The sequence below is a fragment of the Mangifera indica genome, chromosome 20 (assembly GCF_011075055.1).
Source record: "Mangifera indica cultivar Alphonso chromosome 20, CATAS_Mindica_2.1, whole genome shotgun sequence".
In the NCBI taxonomy this organism is placed as follows: Eukaryota; Viridiplantae; Streptophyta; class Magnoliopsida; order Sapindales; family Anacardiaceae; genus Mangifera; species Mangifera indica.
The window spans coordinates 1,596,358-1,620,355 of NC_058156.1; the positions used below are offsets into that span (position 1 = coordinate 1,596,358).

The following is a 23,998-nucleotide window of genomic DNA, read 5'->3' on the forward strand; positions in this document are numbered from 1 at the left end:
GGGAGAAATTGTTAGTTTTTAAAGTTTATGAGAGGAAAATAATATCACTAACGAACTTAATTAATTTTAACCGTCCATAAGTGGGTAAATAAGATTTTCAAAGTTAAGAAACGGAACTTGGGAAACAAGCATACTTTAGGTGGGATATAGTCCTTTGGCCTTTTTTTTATCAATATTATTTATTATTTCGATAATACTATTTACTCAATTAATAAAACTTACATCCCATTAACATCCCTTTAATAATATTTTGTATTAATTTAAATGAGTTTAAACTTTATAGAGACATTATTAATCGATCGGGACGTTATAAAAAGGTTGAGCTTTGACCAGCCCTTATTGATGATGTACTCCCAACCCCAACAATCAAATTTTTTAAAGGCCAAGGATTTATTCCTATCTAAGGTTTAGTATAAACTCAAACTTATATCTGTTAATTTTTGAAAACTTAAATACTCATCCATCTATTAAAGTTTATTGTTACTATTAAGAGTAAAATTAGTATTTAAAAATTTGATTTAAACTCATATTTTAGAAGCACCTATAAGTTTTGAAATTTTCAGACGGATCTTGCTAACTTTTTTTTTATAATATCTTTCATGCACATGATCTTAGGTCAAAGGACTTATTCTCACTTACAGGTTAGTGTTTTTCCAAATTTTCACCTATTAACTTTGAAAATCTCATACATAGTTAATTTTTGTAATTAGTGTTAGGGGTAAAATTTTCATTTAGAAAAAATATTTAAAAAACTAAAAATTATCATATTTCTCCCCTAAGTTTAAAAATCTAACAATTTCCCCCTACCCCCACCTAAGGTTTGAAAAATCCCCATTTCCCCCTAGAGTTTCAATCTCCTCTCTTTGGTCATCGGCGTTCTTCCTCACAATTAGCTTATCTCTCCTTCCTAGTCTCTCTATCACCCTTCGTAGATCGTATTCATCTCCAACAAAGATGAAATGTTGATGAAGACTATGAGCCATCTTCATCTGAGAGACAAAAACCATTCATCATTGTCTCCGACAAAAACAACAGGAAGACTATCGAAAGACTGAAAGGGAGAGAGAGAAAAAGCCGATAGCCAGAGAAAGGATTGTAACCTTAGAGATAAGATTGAAATCCTGGGGGAAAATAGTGATTTTTCAGGTAGAGGGTGGAAAAAAAATTATTAATTTTTTAAACTTTTGTAGGGAAGGGAGGGAGAAAATATAATAAACTTTTAATTTTTTTAAATATTTTTATTAAATAACGATTTTACCCTTGATACTAACTACAAAAATTAGCATATGAATGTGTGTTTGAAATTTTTAAAGTTAATGGACAAAAATTTGAAAAAACATTAACCTTTGAGTGAGAATAAGTCCTTGTCCATGATCTTATTTAGAACTTGTAATAAAAAATTTTAAAATATATGTTTCTGAAAATAAGTATCGTGTCCAACCATGGGAAGACAAAAGCTTTTACTCTCTGTAAGCGTTACCGTACTGAGAGCAATCCCCTGGAGTTTAAATAAGATAAATGCACCCGAGAATCTGATTCTGATGTAAAATGCTTCTTGAACTTGGCACCTGCTAAATGTGCTACATTTTTAGAAACTTTTTGACCAAGAAAACAGAAATAAAGAAATAGTACATGACAACACTGGAGATGTCAATAGTGTGCATACAAAGAGCTATGAGATGAAAAAAAGAAAAAAAAATCGATTAAGCCAACAACCTGAAGGTTCTAAATCACTAATTTTGCAATGATGCCTCTTCGCTCAAATGAGTCCTGAACGCGGGCGATACATCATATTTCTTATAATTTCATAATTTAATCAGTACAGGAACTGCTTCTCAAATGCTTGTGTCAAGCCGTGCGTAATGTGAACTGAAGATACCTTGGTTTAAAAGGGATCAGCAGTTGCAGCAACAAAATCATGTAAAAAGGAAAAAGAAGGCAACAGTGAATTGCAGGGGAAAAAGAGGGTCAGTGAGCATTACAGGTCTCCTCAATCTTGTCATGAAAGGTGACCACCAAATCATGAGCATCATCAAGAAGCTTCCAGACATCCAGATGGCCAGCCATGCTGTTGCACTCTCTCATAATCTCATCCATGCTGCTATACTTTTCTAAAATAAGTTTCCTCCTTTGTAATACGCAGGCTGCAATTGCATAAAGCAAAAGATCATCAGTGGGAGGGGCTCTTAGCCTCATCCTCCCCCAAACCGACTTTGCAATCCCAGCTCGAATGGCTGCCTGGTCTGCCCACATCACTTCCCACAGACAAAGTGTCTGCTCAAAAGTTAACTCCCTTCTAAATAGAACCACCACCATTCTATACACAAAGAAGCAATCTTCTGCTTCAAGCTTCTCCAAGTGCCGGTAGAGATGAATAGCCTTGCCCTTGATTATCTTGGAAACAATACTCAATTGCCTTCTTATTCCGACTTCATCAAGCCGGAAATTATGCCTAGCCTTTTTCATGAAACCCACAAAGCACCAGAAAGCTTCATGGTCCTCCTCCAAAACTGATACAATTGGTGACAATAGATCACTCATCCCTTGGCAATAACCAATCTCAGGGTCATATAGTGCATAGGCCTCAAGTATAGCAACCAGGCGAGCAGCATGATAAATTCTGCATGGTTCCAGATGATTATAATCCTTTAAGCCAACAGCCTGAGCAAGACGTTGCGCCTTGATTTCTGACACTGCAGCTTGAGATGGTGAATAAGCAGTCCATTCATCATTTGCCCTCACGGCATCAAGCCGAATGATTCTCTGCCATGTGACAAAATCTTCATCTATGTGGGATTTAGAGTTACTGTCGATCTCCTTTGAATTTTCCTCTGCATTAAGAACTTCATTTCCTCCAGCTTCTTCCGTAGAAAGTAGTGGTACATTCTCAGTTTCAACAGATGAGTCAGAATCATTAGATTCAGTGTCACCAGCACATGTCTCTTCGAGGGTAAATAAACTCTTATCACCTTCTCCTTCCAGTAATAATCTAGAGCTTCGAGGGGTATCATCATATAAAGGGGGGTACAGATCCTCAGCTGCTGGACTTCCTCTCTCGGAGGAAATAGACCTCCTCGAACTTGCCACATCTTCAAAGCCAGGAGAATCAAGAACTTGACTGAAATCGCCACTGCCCTCATTACTGCTATTTTCTGCAGTTTCCTTAAATTTAGAATTCCTTAAGCTGCGTCGATGTAATTTGGAGCACTCTTTCAGCAAGCTCTCATATTCTTTTCTGCATCATACACAACCGAAATGTTAGATATATAACTTAGCTAAAGAAACAAGGTGCCAACAGAAATCGAAAGGATGATGAGAAGTGATAGAAAGGAAGAAAAAAGAGAGGTAGGAGAAGCAAGTAGAGCAACACTCTGTTAAACCAATTAACAGGACCAACATTCATAAACAAATGTACAAAGAGGCTAGTTGACACCTGTTCTTCATGCTAAGAGAATCTCTTTCTTCCTTGGAACTGCTTAGCTCATATCTGTTTATAAAATAATAAATAAAGAATAATATCATAGTAAGAATAATAAAGCAAAGGCATAACAAGCAAAAAGAGAAAGATTTTCACAAGCAGATAACCAGAAACATGGTTGAATCATGTACCAAAAGTTCATTTTGCATTTAAAAAAGAAAATACATGAAATTGGAAAAAGGTATCAGAATTGAGAAAGCCGGTGGGTATATTTCACAAGGACTTCTCCAAATACGTGACACATATGAGGACTCAGTCCCAGTAAAACAACAAAGATGGGCAACCAATGGCATGATTTCCTGATGCACGCAACAAATATCTTTAAAGGAGTAAGAATATTTATAATTATGAATACAAAATACCCCAAGGCACATGAAGAAAAAGAAAACCATATCCACAAATATATAATATGATGCAAAAGTTTACGAAACAAGATAATTCTCTAATCCACCCCTCCCTTTAACCTAAGAGGATTAAAGCTTATAGGGAAAAAAAAAAAGGATATTTGCACACAAATTTCACCCAAGTCAAAAACAATGGGGCTATGCATGAAAATTTAAAAGCACCTAGATATATTAGAAGAGGATGACCAGAGAAGATGAAATGATCATAATTAATATCAATAAACTGGAAAAAAAAATACAATCATGGAAGACATCAATAAACCGGAATCAAGTTAAGAGGATTAAAAAAGCCACACAGTACAGACAAGTTGCTATGTACCAAGAATTTTAGAGGGCCATATTAACGTAAAAGCCAATATAAAAATTTGAAACAAGTCCCTGAGAGAGAAAAAATTCCACCTAAATCAAGTCAAAAAATCATCACAAACATCATTAATGTTAAAAAGGATACATAAGCTTAAACGTGAACAAAGATTCTTACACTCCAAGGAGGAATGGCCAAACCTCCGCCCTAATACTTGGATCAACTCCCTGCATTGCAGAATGAAGAATGAATGCTCATGACAAAATGAGAGAGATGCAATAAAGACAGAGTTCACAATTAAAAAATTGTATGGGATAAATAAGTCCTCATGTAGGTCTGAAATTTTTTTTTATAACATACCCCACTACGGGCTTTCTTCAGAAACTTGACACCACCTTCAATAAGTCTTCCATCTGGTGTAAAAAAGCTCTTCCATTGTTTGGCAAGAAGCGCACGTTTTCTTCTCCTTCGGGACCATGGTGATTTAAGACTACCCCTGAAAAAGAAGAAACAAAACAAATAAATATCTTCTTAAAGGGAACAACAATTACAATTATAATTGGAAGAACAATGCTGAATGAAGAATGGAAGCTTTGATGAGCAATGCACATATACACTTTAGACTTGTGAAATTCAGGAGAACTTCACAACGAAAAGAAAATAAAAGATAAAGAACAAGCTTTTTTCCATATACATCAAGATAAGCAAAGAAAAAAACCAAATGGGAAGAAGCAACACTCTCAACTCATCAACACTAACAACTGGGAGTACGGAAGAGGAGAGTCGAAATGAACAAATGGTCAACTGGGGAGAGTAATTGCACCCTACGCACAACAACACAAATGAGAGAACAAATCAAATCATAACGTGCATACTAATCAAAAGAGGCTTAATCATTTTAACTAGTACTAGAGTCATCATGATAAGGAAGGAAAGAATAACTGAGTGCTACTGTGCTAATCTATGTAGGTCTTGAATGAGGAACAGAATTAAGGGCACTCTGAAACAATATCAATACATCACAGTATACACTAAACCGTATCCTGCAATACACACCCAAAAGATTCATCCTCAACTCAAAAGGCTAACAACAGGAAAGATCAACAAAAGACACTACAGTTATCAGAATCTCCAACAGCATTTAGCATAAAGCAATGAACAGAATAAGAACCCAGAAAGAAAACCCTAAAAGCTAATGCTTTCAGATCGGATCTGGGGACAAATCTCAAAAACCGCATAAAAGAGTGTTTTCGTTTTCCAATTTTTGTACAAAATAATAAGGAAAGTTGGAGCAATAAATTAATTTTATTTAAACAATAAAACAGGAAAGAAATAGTGGACAAGAATTGAAACTCACCGATCAGTGCTAACTGGTGAGGAAGATGACGAAGAAGCAACTACTAATAGAACCGATCGCAGATGAATCCATGAAGAGGATGACGGTGATGAAGAAGGATTTGAAGAGGATGACGGTGACGAAGAAGAAGACGTGTGACTCCTCCGGAGGGCTCTCATCAACGGTTTATGTTCCGTTAACATTTAACTACTAATTGAAATTAACAACACAATAACACCTAGATTCGTTTGCTTTCTACAAGTTTCAATTTTCTAATTTTTGTGTTTTTGTTACCTATGAGTATATAAGACGGCGGCGGCCAAGGCAAGACCGGCCATGGCCGTCAAGGCGATGGCTATTCCGACATTGGAAGTAGGAGCAGCCGCATACCAGAAACCTCCACCGCCCCCTCCTCCTCCGGTACCAGTACCGCTACCTTCGGCAAACGGGATCCATTTTCCACCGTTTCCGGTGGTCAGAATGAGCATCAACAGTAAAATTACGGCTAGGTACTGATCCTTGTTGACGCCTAATAAGGCTAACACCATTACCAAACTGAATCCCTTCTCCCTTATTTTAATAAATCTTCACTCTCTTTCCATTAAAGCAAGTAATTATGACTACCAACAAATACTATTTTATTTCTCATTCAATCTTAATCCATCTTTCTTACTTTCCAAATCTCTCTCTCTCTCCTTTCTTCTCTATTAAGTAGACCGAGAAGACTGGAATCCCGCTGACTTGAGCTTGTTGGCTCGGCCCATAACAACCCATTTTCACCTAACTTCACTTTTCACGTTTCCATTTTTTAATTCAAAAAAATATATAAAAAATTCTCTTTTTAAAAATAAATTGCATGAACAAGCTCAAATTTTTCTCTCTGCATGAATGCAAAACACAATGAGAGAGGCATCCAAAGGGGAAAAGAAAAAGTCGTATTGAGACAAAAGTCAAAAGACAAATTGTGTTATTGTTTATTTAGTGGACTGAAGGTAGATCAGATGAGATGGCACAGAAAATAGTTCTAGTTTTTGAAGGAAGAAACCATGGAGCTAGTGATGAACATGGAGAGACAAGACAAGACACTCAATTATGCCGAACCACATGCTTCTCCTTTTCCCCGCACTAAATCTAAAAGCAGTAACATGAACCATGAGTTTTATGTTCTATTTTATATTCACTATTAATGGGTGAGATCTTCATGAATATAATTTTTACATTATGTTATCGGTAAAGAACATTTTTTTAAGGGAGAAACCCTGATCGGGCTTAGAATGTTATATTATGATAGAACCAACCAAACTTAGTAAGTTAAATCAGGGTTATGTGATCAGCCTTATAATTACTAAGATAGAAAACATATTCTTTTAAAGAGAAATCTCATTCGAATTAGAATATTGTGTTAGGGTAAAACCAACCAAATTTAATAGGTCAAATCTAGTTTCTGTGATCGGTCTCATAATCATTGAGGTAGGAAACACATACTCTCTTAATCTTAAAGAGGTAAATCTTAAAAGTATAGTAATTGAACTTATAACTATTACATCCGATAAACTAAGGTTTTATAAGTTTTTTTTTTAATTTTAATATTCTATCAATTTTATTAATTCTTAAGATTATAAGTCTCTTTTTTTAATACTCAAATTATTTTTGATTTTGGTCAAAATTATCATTAGAAGGTTTGTTGAGGATGATAAAGAAGATGAGATAGCCCATTTCAACTGTTTTTTTTAATATAAAACTCTAAGGAGCCATTAGTAGTTATAGTTGGACCCTACTTGGGATCATCATGATGTTGTTGAGACTTAGAGAAATCTAAAGTTTTTTTTTTTTTTCTGATTTAAAAGCTTTACAGCCATTTTCTTCATAGACCCATGTCCTAATTTACCCATTATATCACCGGAATGTGTTCTGTTCTTATGAATTGTCACATCATAATGGACCAGGATGGATGGATGGATGGATCAGTAAAAATCCCATTTACTCATTGATCATGATTTAGAGGATAGCGATCTTGTGGAGTAATAAAGCATCAAGTGCTGTGTGGTGGAAGTCGAAAAGGAAAAAATCCCAACCCAAAGTCACTGACTGTAATTATAATTTTCTGTCTTTCTTTCCATTCTCATTCTACTTTTTCTTTTGCTTCCCCTCTAACCTTTTTCTTTTATCACTCGCGGGTTAACTTGAGTGTTAAAGCCAAAAATCTCTATTGTGAAAGGGTAGAATTCGAATAACATGAGTTTTCTTCTTCTTGTGAAAAAATTCTAAGTTGATGTATTATGATAATCTAAAATCTTAATTTATTTAATACAATAGTTATAAATTTAATCATTACACTTCAAAATTTACTTGTCCAACAAAATCGAGCAGGGTTTCTCAACCATAAAAAAAGAACTTTTTCTTTTACTTTTTGTTTATAGTGACAAGATGCAAAGTTGTGTGAAAAGAATCTATCCATTTTAGTTGAATCGTATATCATATTGTGTATCAAAAAATTAATTTTTTATATCGTATATCGTATCATAGGATACGGTTTTTATAAAATAAAATAATAAAAAATTTAATTGACATATCATCATTTTAAAAAATATCACAAATATCTTTAAAAATTTAAACTTTTGCATATACACCCTTATCACATCATTATTTTCTCTAAAAATATATATTACTCTATATTGATAATATATATCATATCATAAAATACGTATTGTAAAGTATAATATATTTACTGTATCGTATTAATTTAAAACACTTTATAATACATATCATTTTCTATTTATATTATATCGTATTATAAAATACGTATCGTGTATCATATAATACTAATAATTATAAATCTGTAAGCGTTAGTCTTATTAGAGATTAAGAAAGATGCATACTTTATAAATATTAATGATTTAAACTAAAAAAATTCATTACATTTTCTCTGCTATATAACTTCAGATATGCTAAATAATCACTTCTTTTATAGCATTTGTTTTTTTCCCTCTCTCAGGAGTCAGGAGGATTTTTAAAATCTGTTTATATTTGTTTGTCTTCATTCCTCAAGATGCCTGAGTGTGAATTGAATTGGTTGAAGGTCTTGAAAAAATGCTATGAAACTTATACATCATCAATGGTGGGGATAATGAAAAAAGAGACCTTTCATTTTTACAGAAATCTTGTGAGACAAGGAATGACCAAAACTGTGGTGTGAGGTAGGAGGAGTTGAAAAGCTAACTGTGGGCGCAAAAGTCATAGATGCAGAAAATAATTTAGGCCAAAAGCCTTATTTCCAAGCAAGGTTTAGTCTATTGCTAAACACTTATTTAATTTCGAAAATTTAAATATTCATCTATCAATTATTAAAGTTAACAAAATTCGTTAATATTAAGAGCATAATCATAATTTAACTAGTAATATTAAAAAAAATAAAATTTTATCTTATTTTTTCACCTTAGTTTTAAAAACTAACAATTATTAACTTTGAGTAGGGTTAAATTTGAACTGAACCAAACCCAAATAGGATGAAACTTGTTTTTAGGTAGGCTCGGCTTGTTTTTGGCTCGGGGTCTCTAAGCATGGAAAAATACCAATTCATGTTCAGCTCACCTCACAATTTAAGAGTTCGGGATTGGCGCTCACCTGGCTCGAGTTCGTGTGAAAAAGTCCAACTTACCTTGGGTTTGCATGAGATGCTCAGTTTGACTCCCTTAAATAACGTCATTCCTTTTAATTTTTTTTAATAATATGAGTCGTGTTTAGCTCACGAGTGGAACACGACCTCTGTTTGGGTTCATTTTTCCTACTACTCCCCAGCTTATATTTGGGTTTGTATTCATTTACCTCATATTCATATTCAAGCTTATTTGAGCAAAACTTATTTTGAACTCAAACAAACTTGTTTCAAATTCAACTCTAATTTTAAAGAGGAAAATTATTAATTTTTAAAACTAAAATGAAAAATGAGATAAATTTTTAATTTTTTAATGACGATTATACCTTTAATACTAACGGATTTTGTTAACTTTAACGATTAATAGATGAGTATTTAAATTTTCAAAACTTATCAAAACAACAAACTAAACCTTAGGTGAGAGTAAGTCTTTTGGCCAAAAATTGATTGCTTTCACACTGTAGCCACATATAATAGTGGGAATATCTTCTTTCCCTTTCTATCGCTTCACCTTCCCCTTCACCTTCTCTTTAACAAAATATTCCTTCCTTCTTTAATGTTAATGGATGCATTATTCATAAATGGCCATGAAAGAAAACCAATTATGTAACCAAACAGACCAAAAATATGAAAGAAAGAACCTCTGGAATAAACAAATGGTCCACCAACCATGCATGGCATTGGCCAACCATTAGGTGAACCACTTCCTTGAACAATCGAATGTTGGACTTAGATTAAGTCCTTATCTATGTACAAAAACGAAATTGTCCACGATAAAACAAAAATAAATAATTTCCCACCATTGCTAGTATTGATTTGTTGCAAAAAATGGAAGTGTTTTAAGGGGATCCGGATTTCATAGTGTATTAAAAATCCTTTCAGCTGGAGACCCCTTTCATGAAGCTTAAAAATCATCCCACCATTAATGATGATAGCTGAAGAAGTGGAGTAAAAACGTTGGGAGTTACAGACCATTTTCAGTTTCATAACAGCTGCCTCATTTAACTGTTTAAAGCAGCTACTAAGAAGAAGAAGAAACCGACATCAAATTCAGCTCAACCTACAGCAAACAATAATTAATTCTTCGGTGAATTTGCTCTTCACATATATATATATATATATATATATATATATATATATATATATATATATATATATATATATATATATATATATGTCAAGAGAAGATGAACATTGAAGATCCTTCGAGTGAGAAGATTTATTTCAAGACCCCAATGGGGATTGGAAAAGCTTTTCCTCTTACAGCTTTCATGACGGATGAGGAGAAGCAAAAGCAGTATGAGAATGAATCCGATCAACGAAACTCTTTCAATTTTAAAGTTTGATGCGTTTCCAGTGAGGTTGGATTTGAGTTGAGTCTAAAACAAGATCAGCTTAAACGAGCTCAAATATGAGAATTCAATATTTTCGAGTTTAAGTTTCAAGGGTAGTTGGTTCGTCAAGTTCATGAGTATGAAAAATTCGATATAAAACGACATTTTTTTGACAAAAATATATTAAAATGATATCGTTTTAATATCAAACCAAACTTAAAGTTTGACTCGAGTTTAAACTTAGTTCATTTGAAAAAAGCTAAACTCGAACACCTTTAAAGTGAGCTCGAATTTGGTTATATGCAAATCAAACTGAGTTTAGTTCAGTTTGAATCTAATTATATTTTCGAGTTCATGAGATACAATAAATGTGAAAGCAATAAAATGGAAGTTAGGTTTTCAGCTAATTTCAGCTGTCTCTCTGACCTTATGGTGCTGCGTTTTTGTGTAATCCATCCAGTGTGGTCATTGCAGATGAAGACTTAGCATTGTTTATGACAAAGCTCTTGATAGTGCTCTCTGTAGAATTTCCAACAAGTAATCATGTTATAATAATAGTATTATATACACAAACAACGACATATCTTCATGTGATTAGATAGTTAAAAATTAAAGATAAAATGATACTCAATCGCATAATGATATATTTTTATTTGTACACAAAAGTTGTATGCATAATTTCATTGGATGTTATAAATACTTTCCTCTGGCCATTTCATTTTAGTATAAACTTGATCGTTCTATTTTCAGAAAATATCATCAGAATTATTGTTTATACAGGCATGCTTTTCTCTTTGAAGACATGGGTGGAAAGATAAATATCCCTACGGCCACCAATGCCAAGTCTGTCCAGGAATTTGATGAAAGAATTGACCACCAAAAGAAATTTTACCAGGCAGGCTCCAACGCTGCACTTCAATCCTAGCGAGCTAGGTTGGGTCTAGGTCGACCATTTGGAGGGTTGGCTTTGGTGTGGCCCTTCAATCCTAGCGAGCCAAGCTGGGCTTAAGCATGTCAATTAGAGGGCTGGCCCAGCCTGCTAAGAGCCCATAACATGACTTCAGGTCCTTTGAACCATGCCTTCATGAGCCGGGTTGTGTGCTTTTGCAAATGAGTCAATCAAATTATAATTTTTTATTTTGAATTAATTTTAATTTTTTAAAATTTTTAAATAGGCCGTGTCGGACCAGCCTATGAACCTTACCCCAAGGTCTTAGCATAACCTGCTATATTAGCAGACCGTGCTTAAAAAAAGAAGGTCTGAGCTGACCAACCCTCTTGACATGTCTATGTGGGCAATCATCTTAGTACTCTCCACAACACCTTGCAATTTCATTTGGATTCAAGCCAGTGGTCGACTATTACTCTAATTCAAGCAGTTCAGATTCCATAAAAGGCGTTGGTATTCCTTTGCTTTGCATCCAGGTAACGTGCAATTGCCATTTTGATCGAAAAATTTTCTGAATTCTGTTGGTAAGGCAGAATTTTATAAGGATTTTGTACTTGGCTATTGCTTAATACATATTCCATAACAATATCTAAGGCTATTTTGTCAGAAAATTTTCTAATGTGTGTTAATATTAATTATATTTGGTGTTTAATAAAACTGGGTTTACAAATAAGTTTAAATAATCATGGGATCTTCAGTTTTCTGGATGAAGATCTTCAGTTTGAGAAGAGGTTATGAGATTGGATTAAAGAAAAAAACCATGGGAAAAGAGATGGCATCTTAAAGCTGGTTTTCAGCTCCCAATGGAGACTGTTTTGGTTTAGGGCTCTCTGCTTACCTTAATAACCAGTGCTAGGGACTTGCAACTTTGATTTTATTTCATGTCAATAATTTTTTCGTTTCTCAAGTTGTAATTGCTTCAACTCAAACTGGATTGGCTAGAGATTTTGAGCTTTAGTTCACAGCGGTAATATATAGGTCAGAGCATAGTTATTAGTATCTTATAATATATAATTTATATTATATAAGACGATACAGATAGAAAACGATATACATCATAATATATATCAAATTAATATGATATAATATATATATTATACAATATGATATATATTTTATGATACAATATATGTTATCAATATTGATTGATATATCTTTTTAGAGAAAATGATGATATAATAGGGATTTATATGTAAAATTTTAAATTTTTTGAAGTTATTTATAATATTTTGTGCCAGCCTTTGTCACCTTCCCTTATGGCTGCTTTAGAAGCAAGTATTTTTGTATATCGATTCGGTTCTTCTCTGTGTTTTCCTAATAAATTATATCACCTGTTGACCAAGGCAAATCCAAATTGTTTGGTAATGGTGACAACCATATGTGGTCATCTAGGGTGGGTTGCAGGAGCAAAGCTCCACTTGGAGCTCCCTGGACTGATCCTCTGGTGATGGATTTCCTAGAGCATCCAAAAGAGATTAATCGGAGTTAGGGTTAAATTTAAATTGACCAAAGTTTGAGCTCACTTTAAAGGTGATTAAACTCAGTTTATTTGAAATAATCAAACTCAAATTTAAGCGTAAATTAAGCTTTAAGTTTGGTTTAATACTGTAACTAAACAAAAATGACTAAAAGAATGTTATTTTGATACGTATTAGATAAAATAATATTGTTTTAATATATTTATATTAACAATTTTGAGTTACTAATCAATCATTTTTTAAAATCATTGATTTCATAATAAGATAATAATAAACTATATTTATATATTTTAAATATATAAATAAATATATATTTAATATGTGATATTATATTATTAGATAATTTTAAATTAAATATATAATATATTTAAATATTTAAAATAAATATATGGCAGGTTTTAGTTGTTTTGTCAATACGGGGGTCCTACTTACCCTGTTGTGTGTCCAATTCCACGCCATCAACATCAAGAATCCAACGTGGATTGATATCTATCAAGAATCCAACACACATGGAAGATAATATCTACAAAGAGTCAACATGAGTTAGCTTATTTTCCATATAAATAAAAATAATAATAAAAAAACTAATTTTTCTTTTTAAGAGAATGATGTGACACCAAAATTACTTTTTCGTATTTTAATTTTTAATAATAAAATATTATTTTAATAATATATTTTTTATTATTAAATTTTATTATAAATTATATTATAACAAATAATAAAAAATAATATAATTATTATCTTTATTTTATAGATAGGTAATTATTATTTTTATCTTAAATATTAAAATATTTTTTATTTTATTATAATTATATTTTTATTTATAAATCTTTTATAATAAAAACATTTTTACTTTCAAATAATATAAAATATTTTAAAATAATAATAGCAAGAGTATTTAAGTATTTACTTAAATAATTTAGGAAGTATTTGGTTTGGAAAATATTTTTTTACTAAAATTAAAAGATTATCTTGAGGATTATTAGGTATAAATTATTATTATATTTAATAAAATTTGATAAAAATAGATAGGTATAAATAATTATTGTATTTAGTTAGAGAAAATAAAAGAATACAAAGATATTATTTTACTTAAATGTTTTTAGATAAAATTACTTTAAAATATATTTAATATTACTTGTTATATTAATTAAAAGTGAGGGTATTTTACTCTTAAAAAATTAATAAAAGAAAAATTATAACAAAATTAAAATTACTTTGGTAATCTTTTAATATCTACGATAGAAATAGTAATCAGATTACTACATATGTTACTTGTCATATCATCATTACTAATATACAATTGCTATAATTTATTATTACTAAAAAATCAAACAAGAGAATATAAATAATAAAAAATAATTTATCAAAATAATCTTTTTCGCTTGCAAACTATACGACCTCTTAGTATTATTTCATTATCTCTCATCAAAAATGATAATTATTTATATCCATTAATTTTTATTCAATTTTATTAAATATAATAATAATTTATATATAATAATATTTTAATAATAAAATTATATATAATTTTATACATAAATAATGATAAAAAATGACAAGTATAAAGAGTCAACATGAGTTTACTTATTTTCATATAAATAAAAAAATAATAATAAAAGATTAATTTTTTTGGATAATGATGATTAAATATTGAGTTTTAATTATTCAAAACCCTCTTTGTGGTGTCAACATGATAAAAGCAGTGGAGTTCCCTCACATTTGGAGGATAAGATATCATCATCACTTTCAGTCTTAATAAATCTACATATTCCTTTCAATATTTTATTTTATTAGATATATATATATATATATATATATATATATATATATATATATATATATAATTTTTAAAATTAATAACTTGTAAGTTTAAAACTTATAATTAAATTTAAAATTTTCTATGGAATGAGTTCGAGTTCAATTTATAACTCGTTGATCATGGATCCAAGCTTCAACTTAACTCTCCTAAATTGAGAATTTGAGCAAATTTAAATTTAGGCTCAACTTCGTTTAGATCTATCCCTAATAAAAAGTACATGGTGTAATCTTATATAAAAAGAAACGTATAATGAATTACATTGAGAGAAAACCTAAATCCCAAAACATTAAATCCAGACCTTTATTAGCTTATGTTGTTGGTCTTATCTTCTAAAGTAGGAGACAATTTGCGTTATAATGCATTCAAGATGAGAATGTTTGATTGAAGAGTTCACGAAAACTAATACAATTAGTTCTCCTAGTTGTTTTTAGGTGGAAGACTTCTATGTGCATTTTAAATCTATTTACGATTACCCATATAGTTAGTCATTAATTGTGATTAAATTTTTTCTTTTTTATAATAAGAAACCTTATTTGAGTCAGACTGTTATATTGGATTATAACTAATTATACAAAATAAAACAAACTTTGAGTCTAACGATCGATTCTATAACTATTGAATCAGATAAGTTAAGAATTTAATATTAATATATAATAAAAATAAACTTGAATATATGATCTTTTATATATAAAATTTCATTTTTTTTTTATTCAAACAATACTTTAAGATAGATTAGATGCTTTTTCGACACAATTCTGATGCAATATCTCTTTCAATAAATATGCCAACATGACAATCACGTTCCCAATTAAGATTTCTTAATAATCATACACAGAATGTCACGATGGTAGGAAAAGTGATCTTTTAAAATGAACTGACACAAGCGGATTAGGATGAAGCTTTTTAGCAGGCTTTTCTATTAAGCCTTATCCTGCTGCTGGGACCAATATACTTTACAATTTTCTATAGATACAATGTTTCTTAATTTCCCCTTGTATATATGATATATATTTTATTATATAAATAATAAATAATATATATTTTAAAGTAAATAAAATATAATAAATATATTATATAATATGATATGATACATATTATTAATACAGATGAATACACATTTTTAATGAAAATAAAGATTTAATAAAGGTGTTTGTAAGAAATTTTAAATTTTTAGAGATGTTTGTGATATATTTTAAAATGATAACATAAATTTTAAGTAAAAATAAAGATATAGTAGAAGTGTATATGAGAAATTTTAATTTTTTAGAATTGTTATTTATATTTTCTAAAATGATAACATACGAACCAAAATTTTTTATTATTTTATTGATTTTTTAATATATTTGTTATAAAACGTATGCTATGATATGATATACGATATAAAAAATTTAGCTTTTGATCCATGATATAATATACGATTTGATTATTATGATTCCAATCAATGTTTTTAAATTTAAATCGGATCATCTAGTTCGATCTGTTGAATCGTAAACTGCTCTACAATTTGCTCTGATTTCACAATTCAATTCTATTTATATATAAATATTAATATATTTGAAATTTGATTAAACTCATAAATCTATTGAATCGAAAAAACTATTTAAATCAAATAATTTGTTATTAGTTTTTTTTAATCTATATAATAAAGTGTCAAATATTTAATTAATATATTTAAAATTATATTTTATATGTAAAAAATAAATATTTGATATTATTTAAAAAATATATAATAATTTAATAATAATTTAAATTAATTATTATTTAATTAAATCAATTAAACTATAAATTAATAAGATGATGAATCCAATTTTAAAAAGGCTGATTTCAGACTTTTGAGCTTCACCAAGACATGTTGGCATGTGATTTGTTTGATTTGTCCGAAGCAAGAGCTGTGACATCTGATCAGTTTCAAGGTCCGATCAAGGTCTCGGAAACACCTGTAAATTAAAGCAGAAAGAGAGGCGCAGAAATAACAAGAGTTTTTTCCTCAAAATGAACGAGTAAATTGGAGATATATTATAATAATTTTCATCAGTGACAGGTGGTTCATGTTTCATGTGCTTGTCCACAGACTGACAGACATGCAATTGCTTGAGGACCCACGCGCGGCCAGAAACGACATGCAGGACGGGATCCCTGTAAAATCCTACAAATTTTAGTCCCTATTGGAATATTTTTTAGTTTATCGAATTAAAATTGAAAGTGATTTAAATAAAAATAATTTAATTTAATTTGATTTAAATTAATAGATTGAATTTATAATTCAATTTTATTTTATTTAAACAATATATAAAATCGTTTATTTGAGCTATGAATTTAAATCAAACCGAATCATAAATTCGAACCATTAATTTAAACTATAAACTCGAGCTTATCTAAATCACAAATTTGAACCGAATTGATTTACAAATTTAAACTATCAATTTGAACTATAAATTCAAATCCAACTTAAGCAAAAACTTTTTAGCTCGAATTTAGTTTAATTTAAAAAATGAATCAAATTTTTTAACTCAAATTTGAATAAAATATATTTGAGTCAAATTGAATCAAACCAAATCGGTTTTTGTCACCAAGCTAACCCACATCAGATCCAACCCTAGCTATAAAGTTATTTGTTTAGGGGAAGATCGATCAATCAATCAATTAAAATTACCATATAGCCCATGAATGGACTCTCTAATTTTTAGGTTCCAAAACAAATTTATTCCTATATTAAGAAGGCATATTAAATAAAACCAGACAACAAAATTAATCAACTTTTGAGAATATATGGGTGGGTAGGATTTGTTTTTTCAAATTGGGAAATACAATCCAAAACCAGAAAAAGATTAAAAGGTTGCAGTTGTGACATATAAGGCAATTGGAAGATTAAAAGGTTGCAGTTGTGACATATAAGGTAATTGGTTACAGCTATCTCTGTTTTTATATTGCACATATTCACTTAATGGTATGTTTTTATATTGTTGAATAGTTTTAGAGTTCAATTCAATTATATAACAATACGTTATTTATAGGTGAATTAAGATGGGGTCACTTTTAAAAAATTTTAATTAAATACATACAAAATATCATTAACCCAAATAGATTTTTAAAATTTTAAAATTTTATATATATGAAATATTAATGTAGTTATTAAAATTTTACATTAACTTTTTTAAATTTCTTTATTTATTTTAATATATTTTATTTTATTCAATATTGACCCTCGTTAATTTTATTTTTAAAGTCATCATTAACATTATTATTTGTACAAATAATTTTATCGTATAATTTTATATTTAATAAAACTATAGATATAAATAATGTATACAGTTTCATGCATAAATAATTACAAGTTATTATGAAATTATTTATTGTTTTATCTCTAATTTAACTTAAAGTAATAATATACGTACAATTTTATAAGTAAACAACGATAATGTTATCATATGGTTTGATAGTTATAAATTAAAGATGAAATAATACTAAATCATATAATAATACATAATTATTTATGTATTTGTGTAAAAAATTATACATATAATTTTATTATATGTATTAATGCCATCTCATTATTTTGTTAAAAATTATGTAAATTATTTATTATTTATATATGTATCACAACTCGTTTATACCGTTTTAGGTCATCTAATTCTCTATATATAGCCCATCTTAGCCACCACCTTGTTCACCATCTCAGAAGCATTAATATCTCCAACGTTTTTCTTGAATTTTCTCCTTCAATGGCCGAGACCAAAACCCATGGATTTGTTTTCCCCGGCAAGAAAAGATCCGGTCCTGACGATTTGGACGGTGATGATCTTTTTGTTACAAAGAAATCAATGTTTTCAGGTTTGGCCCCCACTTCCGAAGATCCCGTTGCTGCATTAGCCAGTGCCCGCCATGAGTTCGGTGAACACGGCGGTGTTAACATGTCCATCGAAGCTTCCGCTACCTTCACGGTGATGGAGCCGGAGACTATGCGCCGTATGTTCTCTGGCGAGCTTGGCCCCGAACGAGACTTCTTCATCTACAGCCGTCACTTCAACCCTACCGTTTTAAACCTCGGCCGTCAGATGGCCACCCTGGAGGGAACCGAAGCCGCCTATTGCACCGCTAGCGGTATCTTAAATTCATAATCTGCATCTAACTATCATAAATTCAAAAACTTTAATGCAAGAATTTTCATCATGAATTGCAGGAATGTCTGCAATTTCGTCAGTTCTGATGCAACTTTGCAGCAGCGGAGGACACGTGGTGGCATCAAGGACGCTCTACGGTGGGACCCACGCACTACTGACTCACTTCTTGCCAAGGGCTTGCAACATAACGACGTCGTTTGTGGACATCAGCAACCACGAGATGGTTCAAAATGAAATCGTGGAAGGGAAAACCAATGTGCTATTTTTTGAGTCAATGTCCAACCCCACACTCACGGTGGCTAATATACCGGAGCTGAGCAGGATAGCTCACGACAAGAGAGTAACGGTGGTGGTGGACAACACATTTGCTCCGATGGTGCTCTCGCCGGCTCGGCTAGGAGCCGATGTGGTGGTTCACAGTATCTCAAAGTTCATCTGTGGCGGGGCCGATATTATTGCAGGTAAATTTGTCCAACATGCACGTGTTTAGATCTTAACGTCCGGATTTAAGTTACTTAAATGATGATAATGGAACTAAATGATATGATAATTATTGAAATTTTGAAACCTTTTTCGGCAGATTTTTATATAATAATTGAGGTATTCAAAAATCAATTAACCAAATTAATCTATCAATTTTTTAACTTAATTGAATTTTTAATTTAAAAAAATTATAATTCAAAACCGAACTAATTTAATGATTAATCAATTTTAAACCAAACGAAAATACTAATTAATTGAATCAAATCTTTGGTTAACTAGTTTTGAACCGAATTTTAAATAATTATTCTGTTTTATTATTATTTTTAATTCTTTTAAAAAATTTAAAATTTTATTAATATTTTATTTTATTTTTTAAAAACCAGCTTAGTTCAGTTAATCGATTTTGAAAATTAACCAAATTGATAACCAATTAAAAAACTATTTTTTTATATATTTGAACTAGTATTCAAACTGGTTTCTTTATATTTTAAACCGTTAATCAAACTGATTTTAAATACCTTATTTTTACTTTGATTTTCGATTTAAAAATCAATTCAATTTATTTAACTGATAATTTTAAACATCCCTGTTAATAAGCTTACGAGCCTCCTTCATATTGAAAGGTGCCAATTATGGTATCTTTATTTTATTTTATTTTTAAAATTTTTTCAGATGATTACTTTTCGTCAAAGGTACATGAAATTATATTATAAAACTAATAAAAAGGAAAATAACATTCTATTTTCAAAATTTTATTAAATATTTATACTCTAATTATATTAATTTGAATTAAAAATAATAAAAAATATATTTATAAAAATATAGATAAGGATATTAAAAATATTTTTAAAATTTTTTAAAATTTAAAAATATTTTTAAAATTTTAATATATCATTTAATAATTTTAAAATTAATATTTATGCCTTAAAATACATGTTAAATATGAGATAGAAATGTTATATTATAAACTATTTAGGTTAGATTATATTTTTAAAATATATGAGCTGAAAATATAATTTCTTAAATAAAATAAAAAATTTACATTTATGCTTATAAAATTTTTAAATTATATCTTTATTATAATATTTAAATAAAATAACATAAATACTATTTATGGGCTTCTTTATTTTTTATTTTTTATTATTTACCAATTTTAATGCTCATATTTTGGTATTGATAGGGATGGTTTATCATATTGGATCTTAAAGATGATTCGAAATTTGATCTGCTTCTTGTCTGTAGCTTTGTATGTCCCACAGCCTTGTGAAATATTCGCCATGCTTTTTATGGCAACCTGCTCAGATTGACACGTGATGCACCTGTCTTTTTTCCTTGTAGAGCAATGCTATATTTATACAAATTTTAGCACAAATACAATTTGTTGTTATACGTTTAAATATTATTTTACGATAACATATCAATTATATAGTAAAAAGAATATATATAATTTTATTATATTTTTAGTGAGTGTTTGGTTGAATAGATAAATATTAGTTTAATAATTTATTTTTTATTATTTATATATAAAATATTTTGATAATATGATAGATTCTAATAATATTTTATTATTAAAAGGTAATTTAATTATCATATAATATTGATTTTATTATAATTATATTTTTATTTATTAATTTTTTAAAAATTAAACTAATCAAATTTTTAATTAATATAATAGTAATATAAAAAATATTTTAAAATAATTATATAAAATAATATTGATTATTTTAAATTAAATATAATAATTATTTATATTTAATAATTATTATTTATATCTAATATAGACTATTTGATGATTTTTTATTTTTTTTTTAAGGGGCTGTATGTGGGCCTGCAAGTCTGGTAAATTCCATGATGGACCTTCACCAAGGAGCCCTGATGCTGCTAGGCCCAACGATGAATGCGAAGGTTGCCTTTGACTTGTCTGAGAGAATTCCTCACTTAAGCCTTAGAATGAAGGAGCATTGCCGCAGAGCAATGACTTTCGCCACAAGAATGAAGAAGCTCGGCCTGAAAGTCGTTTACCCAGGCCTTGAAGAGCACCCACAGCACGAGCTCCTGAAGGCGATGGCCAACAAGGAATATGGGTTTGGTGGGCTTCTCTGCGTGGACATGGAAACTGAAGAAAAAGCTAACAGGTTGATGAACTACCTGCAAAATTTTACTCAGTTTGGTTTCATGGCTGTCAGCTTGGGGTACTATGAAACCCTTATGTCTTGCTCCGGTAGCAGCACTAGTAGTGAACTGAATGCTGAAGAAAAAGCCCTGGCTGGGATTTCACCAGGGTTGGTTAGGATGTCGATTGGATACATTGGGACATTGGAGCAGAAATGGAGCCAATTTGAAAAGGCACTTTCCAAGATGCAGGATTTGGGTTTATTCATGTAAACTTTAGAGAAAGGAACCAGAACTGAATAAAACAGAGGCTTTTTCTTATTTCTCCATAGTTAAGTACAAGTGTTGTCATACATAATTGGATCCGATGTTTGAGAAGATGAGCAATACAGTTTGAGAAGGATTTCAATAGAGAGATGAGGTTGTTTTGTCCAATCAGGAATCTACACCTAATTGTAAACAGAGCATGTTTGCTTATCTCTCTCAACAAATCACCTAAACAGATCACAGAACAACCATAATTCAATTGAAATATGTTAGCTTATCATTCCTAAATAATCTAAGCAGTTGACTGAACCTACCCTAATCCAAGTGAAACATATTAGCTTATCCTCCTCCAACAATAAAATAAACAGAAAATTGACCTATTTGATAAGAACAATACTATGTGTAAAAACTTTTGAGTGCATAACTGAAGACATAGATAATGTGTCATTATATGATTGAGTGTTATTTTATTTTTAATTCAAAATCTGTCAATCATATGATGATATATTATCCGTATACTCAAAAGTGTATGCACGCAGTTTTATTGATCTAATAAACTTCTATACTATGTAATGTACGTAAGTTTAATATGTTTAGTTCTTCTATGAAGAATTGAATTAGAGGCTAGGAACCCAACATTGACATTGTCACACCAAGCTAGTATGTTATCAAAGAATGATAAGGTACATGTTGATGTTTTTTTGGCAAGCACTAACTTCCAAGTTTGATTTCTTAGCAAGGCCTCATATTCCTCTTCCATGTCTTTAAACCACAAAAGATAAGCATGGCTTCTAAGACAGTAGAAGGTTTAACCAAAAGGGCAGTTGTAACATATTTTTGTCTATTTTAGGTCCAGGATCTATGTTTCGCGCAAGAAGAAAAAGGCACAAGTTGATTGCACAGATGACAGCCTAAAGTTGAAAAAATGGCATATTCAGATTGGTCTGAGAAGCAAACTGCAGAAGAGGCATGTGGCACTTAAAGGGAAGGCTTAGATGTGGAAAACATGATAAAAGAAGATGCTGTACATGGGGGAGGTTGGACAGAAATTACAAGACATTGGTGGGAAGTGAGGGAGAGACTAGGCCTCTCGAAAGCCTAGAGTTTATTGTAATTTGCTCTTTTCACTTTTATTGTTAATCCAATTTTGGGATGTTGATGCCAGTATGAACTCAAAATCTGAATATGTTAGTTGCTTGGGTTGTAATTTCATTCATGTTTCATTGAGATCCTATATTCTTGCTTGGGATGTTGGTTTATCTTCGTTGCTGATGCAAATGAATTTGGAGTCAGACAGAAAGAACCAAGAACAAATTATATTGTTGTGTAAACTGATGCAAGAAATAGGCGATTTGCAATACATTGCAACAGGGGATTTGTTCTAGAAGCAATGCACCTGAGATTATTACAGGTACTTAATAGTCTACTTTTGGATACGATAATCATTGAATAAATGAAACTAAAAAGAGCATACTGTGTTGTAGTTTCAGTATTTTTTTTTGAGACTTTTGGTTTATAATTGACTAATCAACTACATCAGGCAATGCAACTTTAAGATTGATAGTTTTTTAGGGTGTCAGTGGTTTGTAAGGTCTTTAAAGTTGTGGCTGAGTTCTTTGGAAGTGGAGATATGCTTAAGCTGGTGTTTGATTTTAGAATAGTGTCTTGTGTTTGATTTTTGAACTTAGTATGATAATTTTTGACAAACTGAGAAATTTCTTTAATAGGAAAATTGCACTCATCAAAATTAACACTTGCTGATATATAAATTTTATCAATTATACTTAAGCACTTCTAACCTTTGTGAGCTAAGCTATATCCAATAAACATACACTTTTTGTGTGTCAAAAGCAAACTTATGTCAATTGCATGACCTAAAAAATGGATATTTACTACATGAGTTTCTTGGTGTTGTGCATTGCATTTAGAAAATAATCTTTTTTTTGTATAAATTTGATATTTGATTGAGTGTTACTCTAAGATAAAATATGTACTTTTTGGTAAACAATGATGAAACCGTAGAGGCCCCTCCTTTAACAAAAATCTTGGTTCTACCCTTGGATACGGAGAAGGACTCCAAACATCAATGTGTATTATTTCAAGTGGAGAAGATGCTCTTAAAAAAGAGAGAAAGAAAGTGGTTTCATAATGTTTGCCAAATTGGCAATCATGACAAGAAGAAAAATAATTTATTTCTTTTGTTGAAGTGTGCATAAAATTTAAAATGTATTTGAGATACTATTTGCAAGGGTGTC

The 23,998-nt window shown here is 30.4% G+C and overlaps 2 protein-coding genes across 5 annotated transcripts; one reads left to right on the forward strand and one right to left on the reverse strand.

The window, feature by feature from the left end:
* Window positions 1-1,536: 1,536 nt before the first annotated feature.
* LOC123204172 (rab GTPase-activating protein 22-like) lies at window positions 1,537-23,586 on the reverse strand. Of its 4 annotated transcripts, XM_044620754.1 has the most exons (7): window positions 23,576-23,586; window positions 17,430-17,434; window positions 5,544-5,803; window positions 4,547-4,682; window positions 4,364-4,413; window positions 3,434-3,487; window positions 1,537-3,235 (listed from the first exon to the last, which is right to left on the reverse strand). In XM_044620754.1, exons 3-7 carry the CDS (start codon window positions 5,723-5,725, stop codon window positions 1,969-1,971), a joined length of 1,689 nt encoding a protein of 562 aa, XP_044476689.1. In that variant the 5' UTR covers window positions 5,726-5,803; window positions 17,430-17,434; window positions 23,576-23,586; the 3' UTR covers window positions 1,537-1,968. The 4 variants fall into 4 exon arrangements, with proteins under 4 accessions (XP_044476689.1, XP_044476686.1, XP_044476688.1 ...); XM_044620751.1 differs by lacking the exons at window positions 5,544-5,803; window positions 17,430-17,434; window positions 23,576-23,586 and adding an exon at window positions 5,817-6,658; XM_044620753.1 differs by lacking the exons at window positions 17,430-17,434; window positions 23,576-23,586 and having other exon boundaries at window positions 5,544-6,211.
* On the forward strand, window positions 18,421-21,911 carry LOC123204173 (methionine gamma-lyase-like). The gene is made up of 3 exons (XM_044620755.1): window positions 18,421-18,861; window positions 18,941-19,342; window positions 21,178-21,911. The coding sequence occupies exons 1-3, from the start codon at window positions 18,483-18,485 to the stop codon at window positions 21,747-21,749; spliced, it is 1,353 nt and encodes a 450-aa protein (XP_044476690.1). The 5' UTR covers window positions 18,421-18,482; the 3' UTR covers window positions 21,750-21,911.
* Window positions 23,587-23,998: the final 412 nt, after the last annotated feature.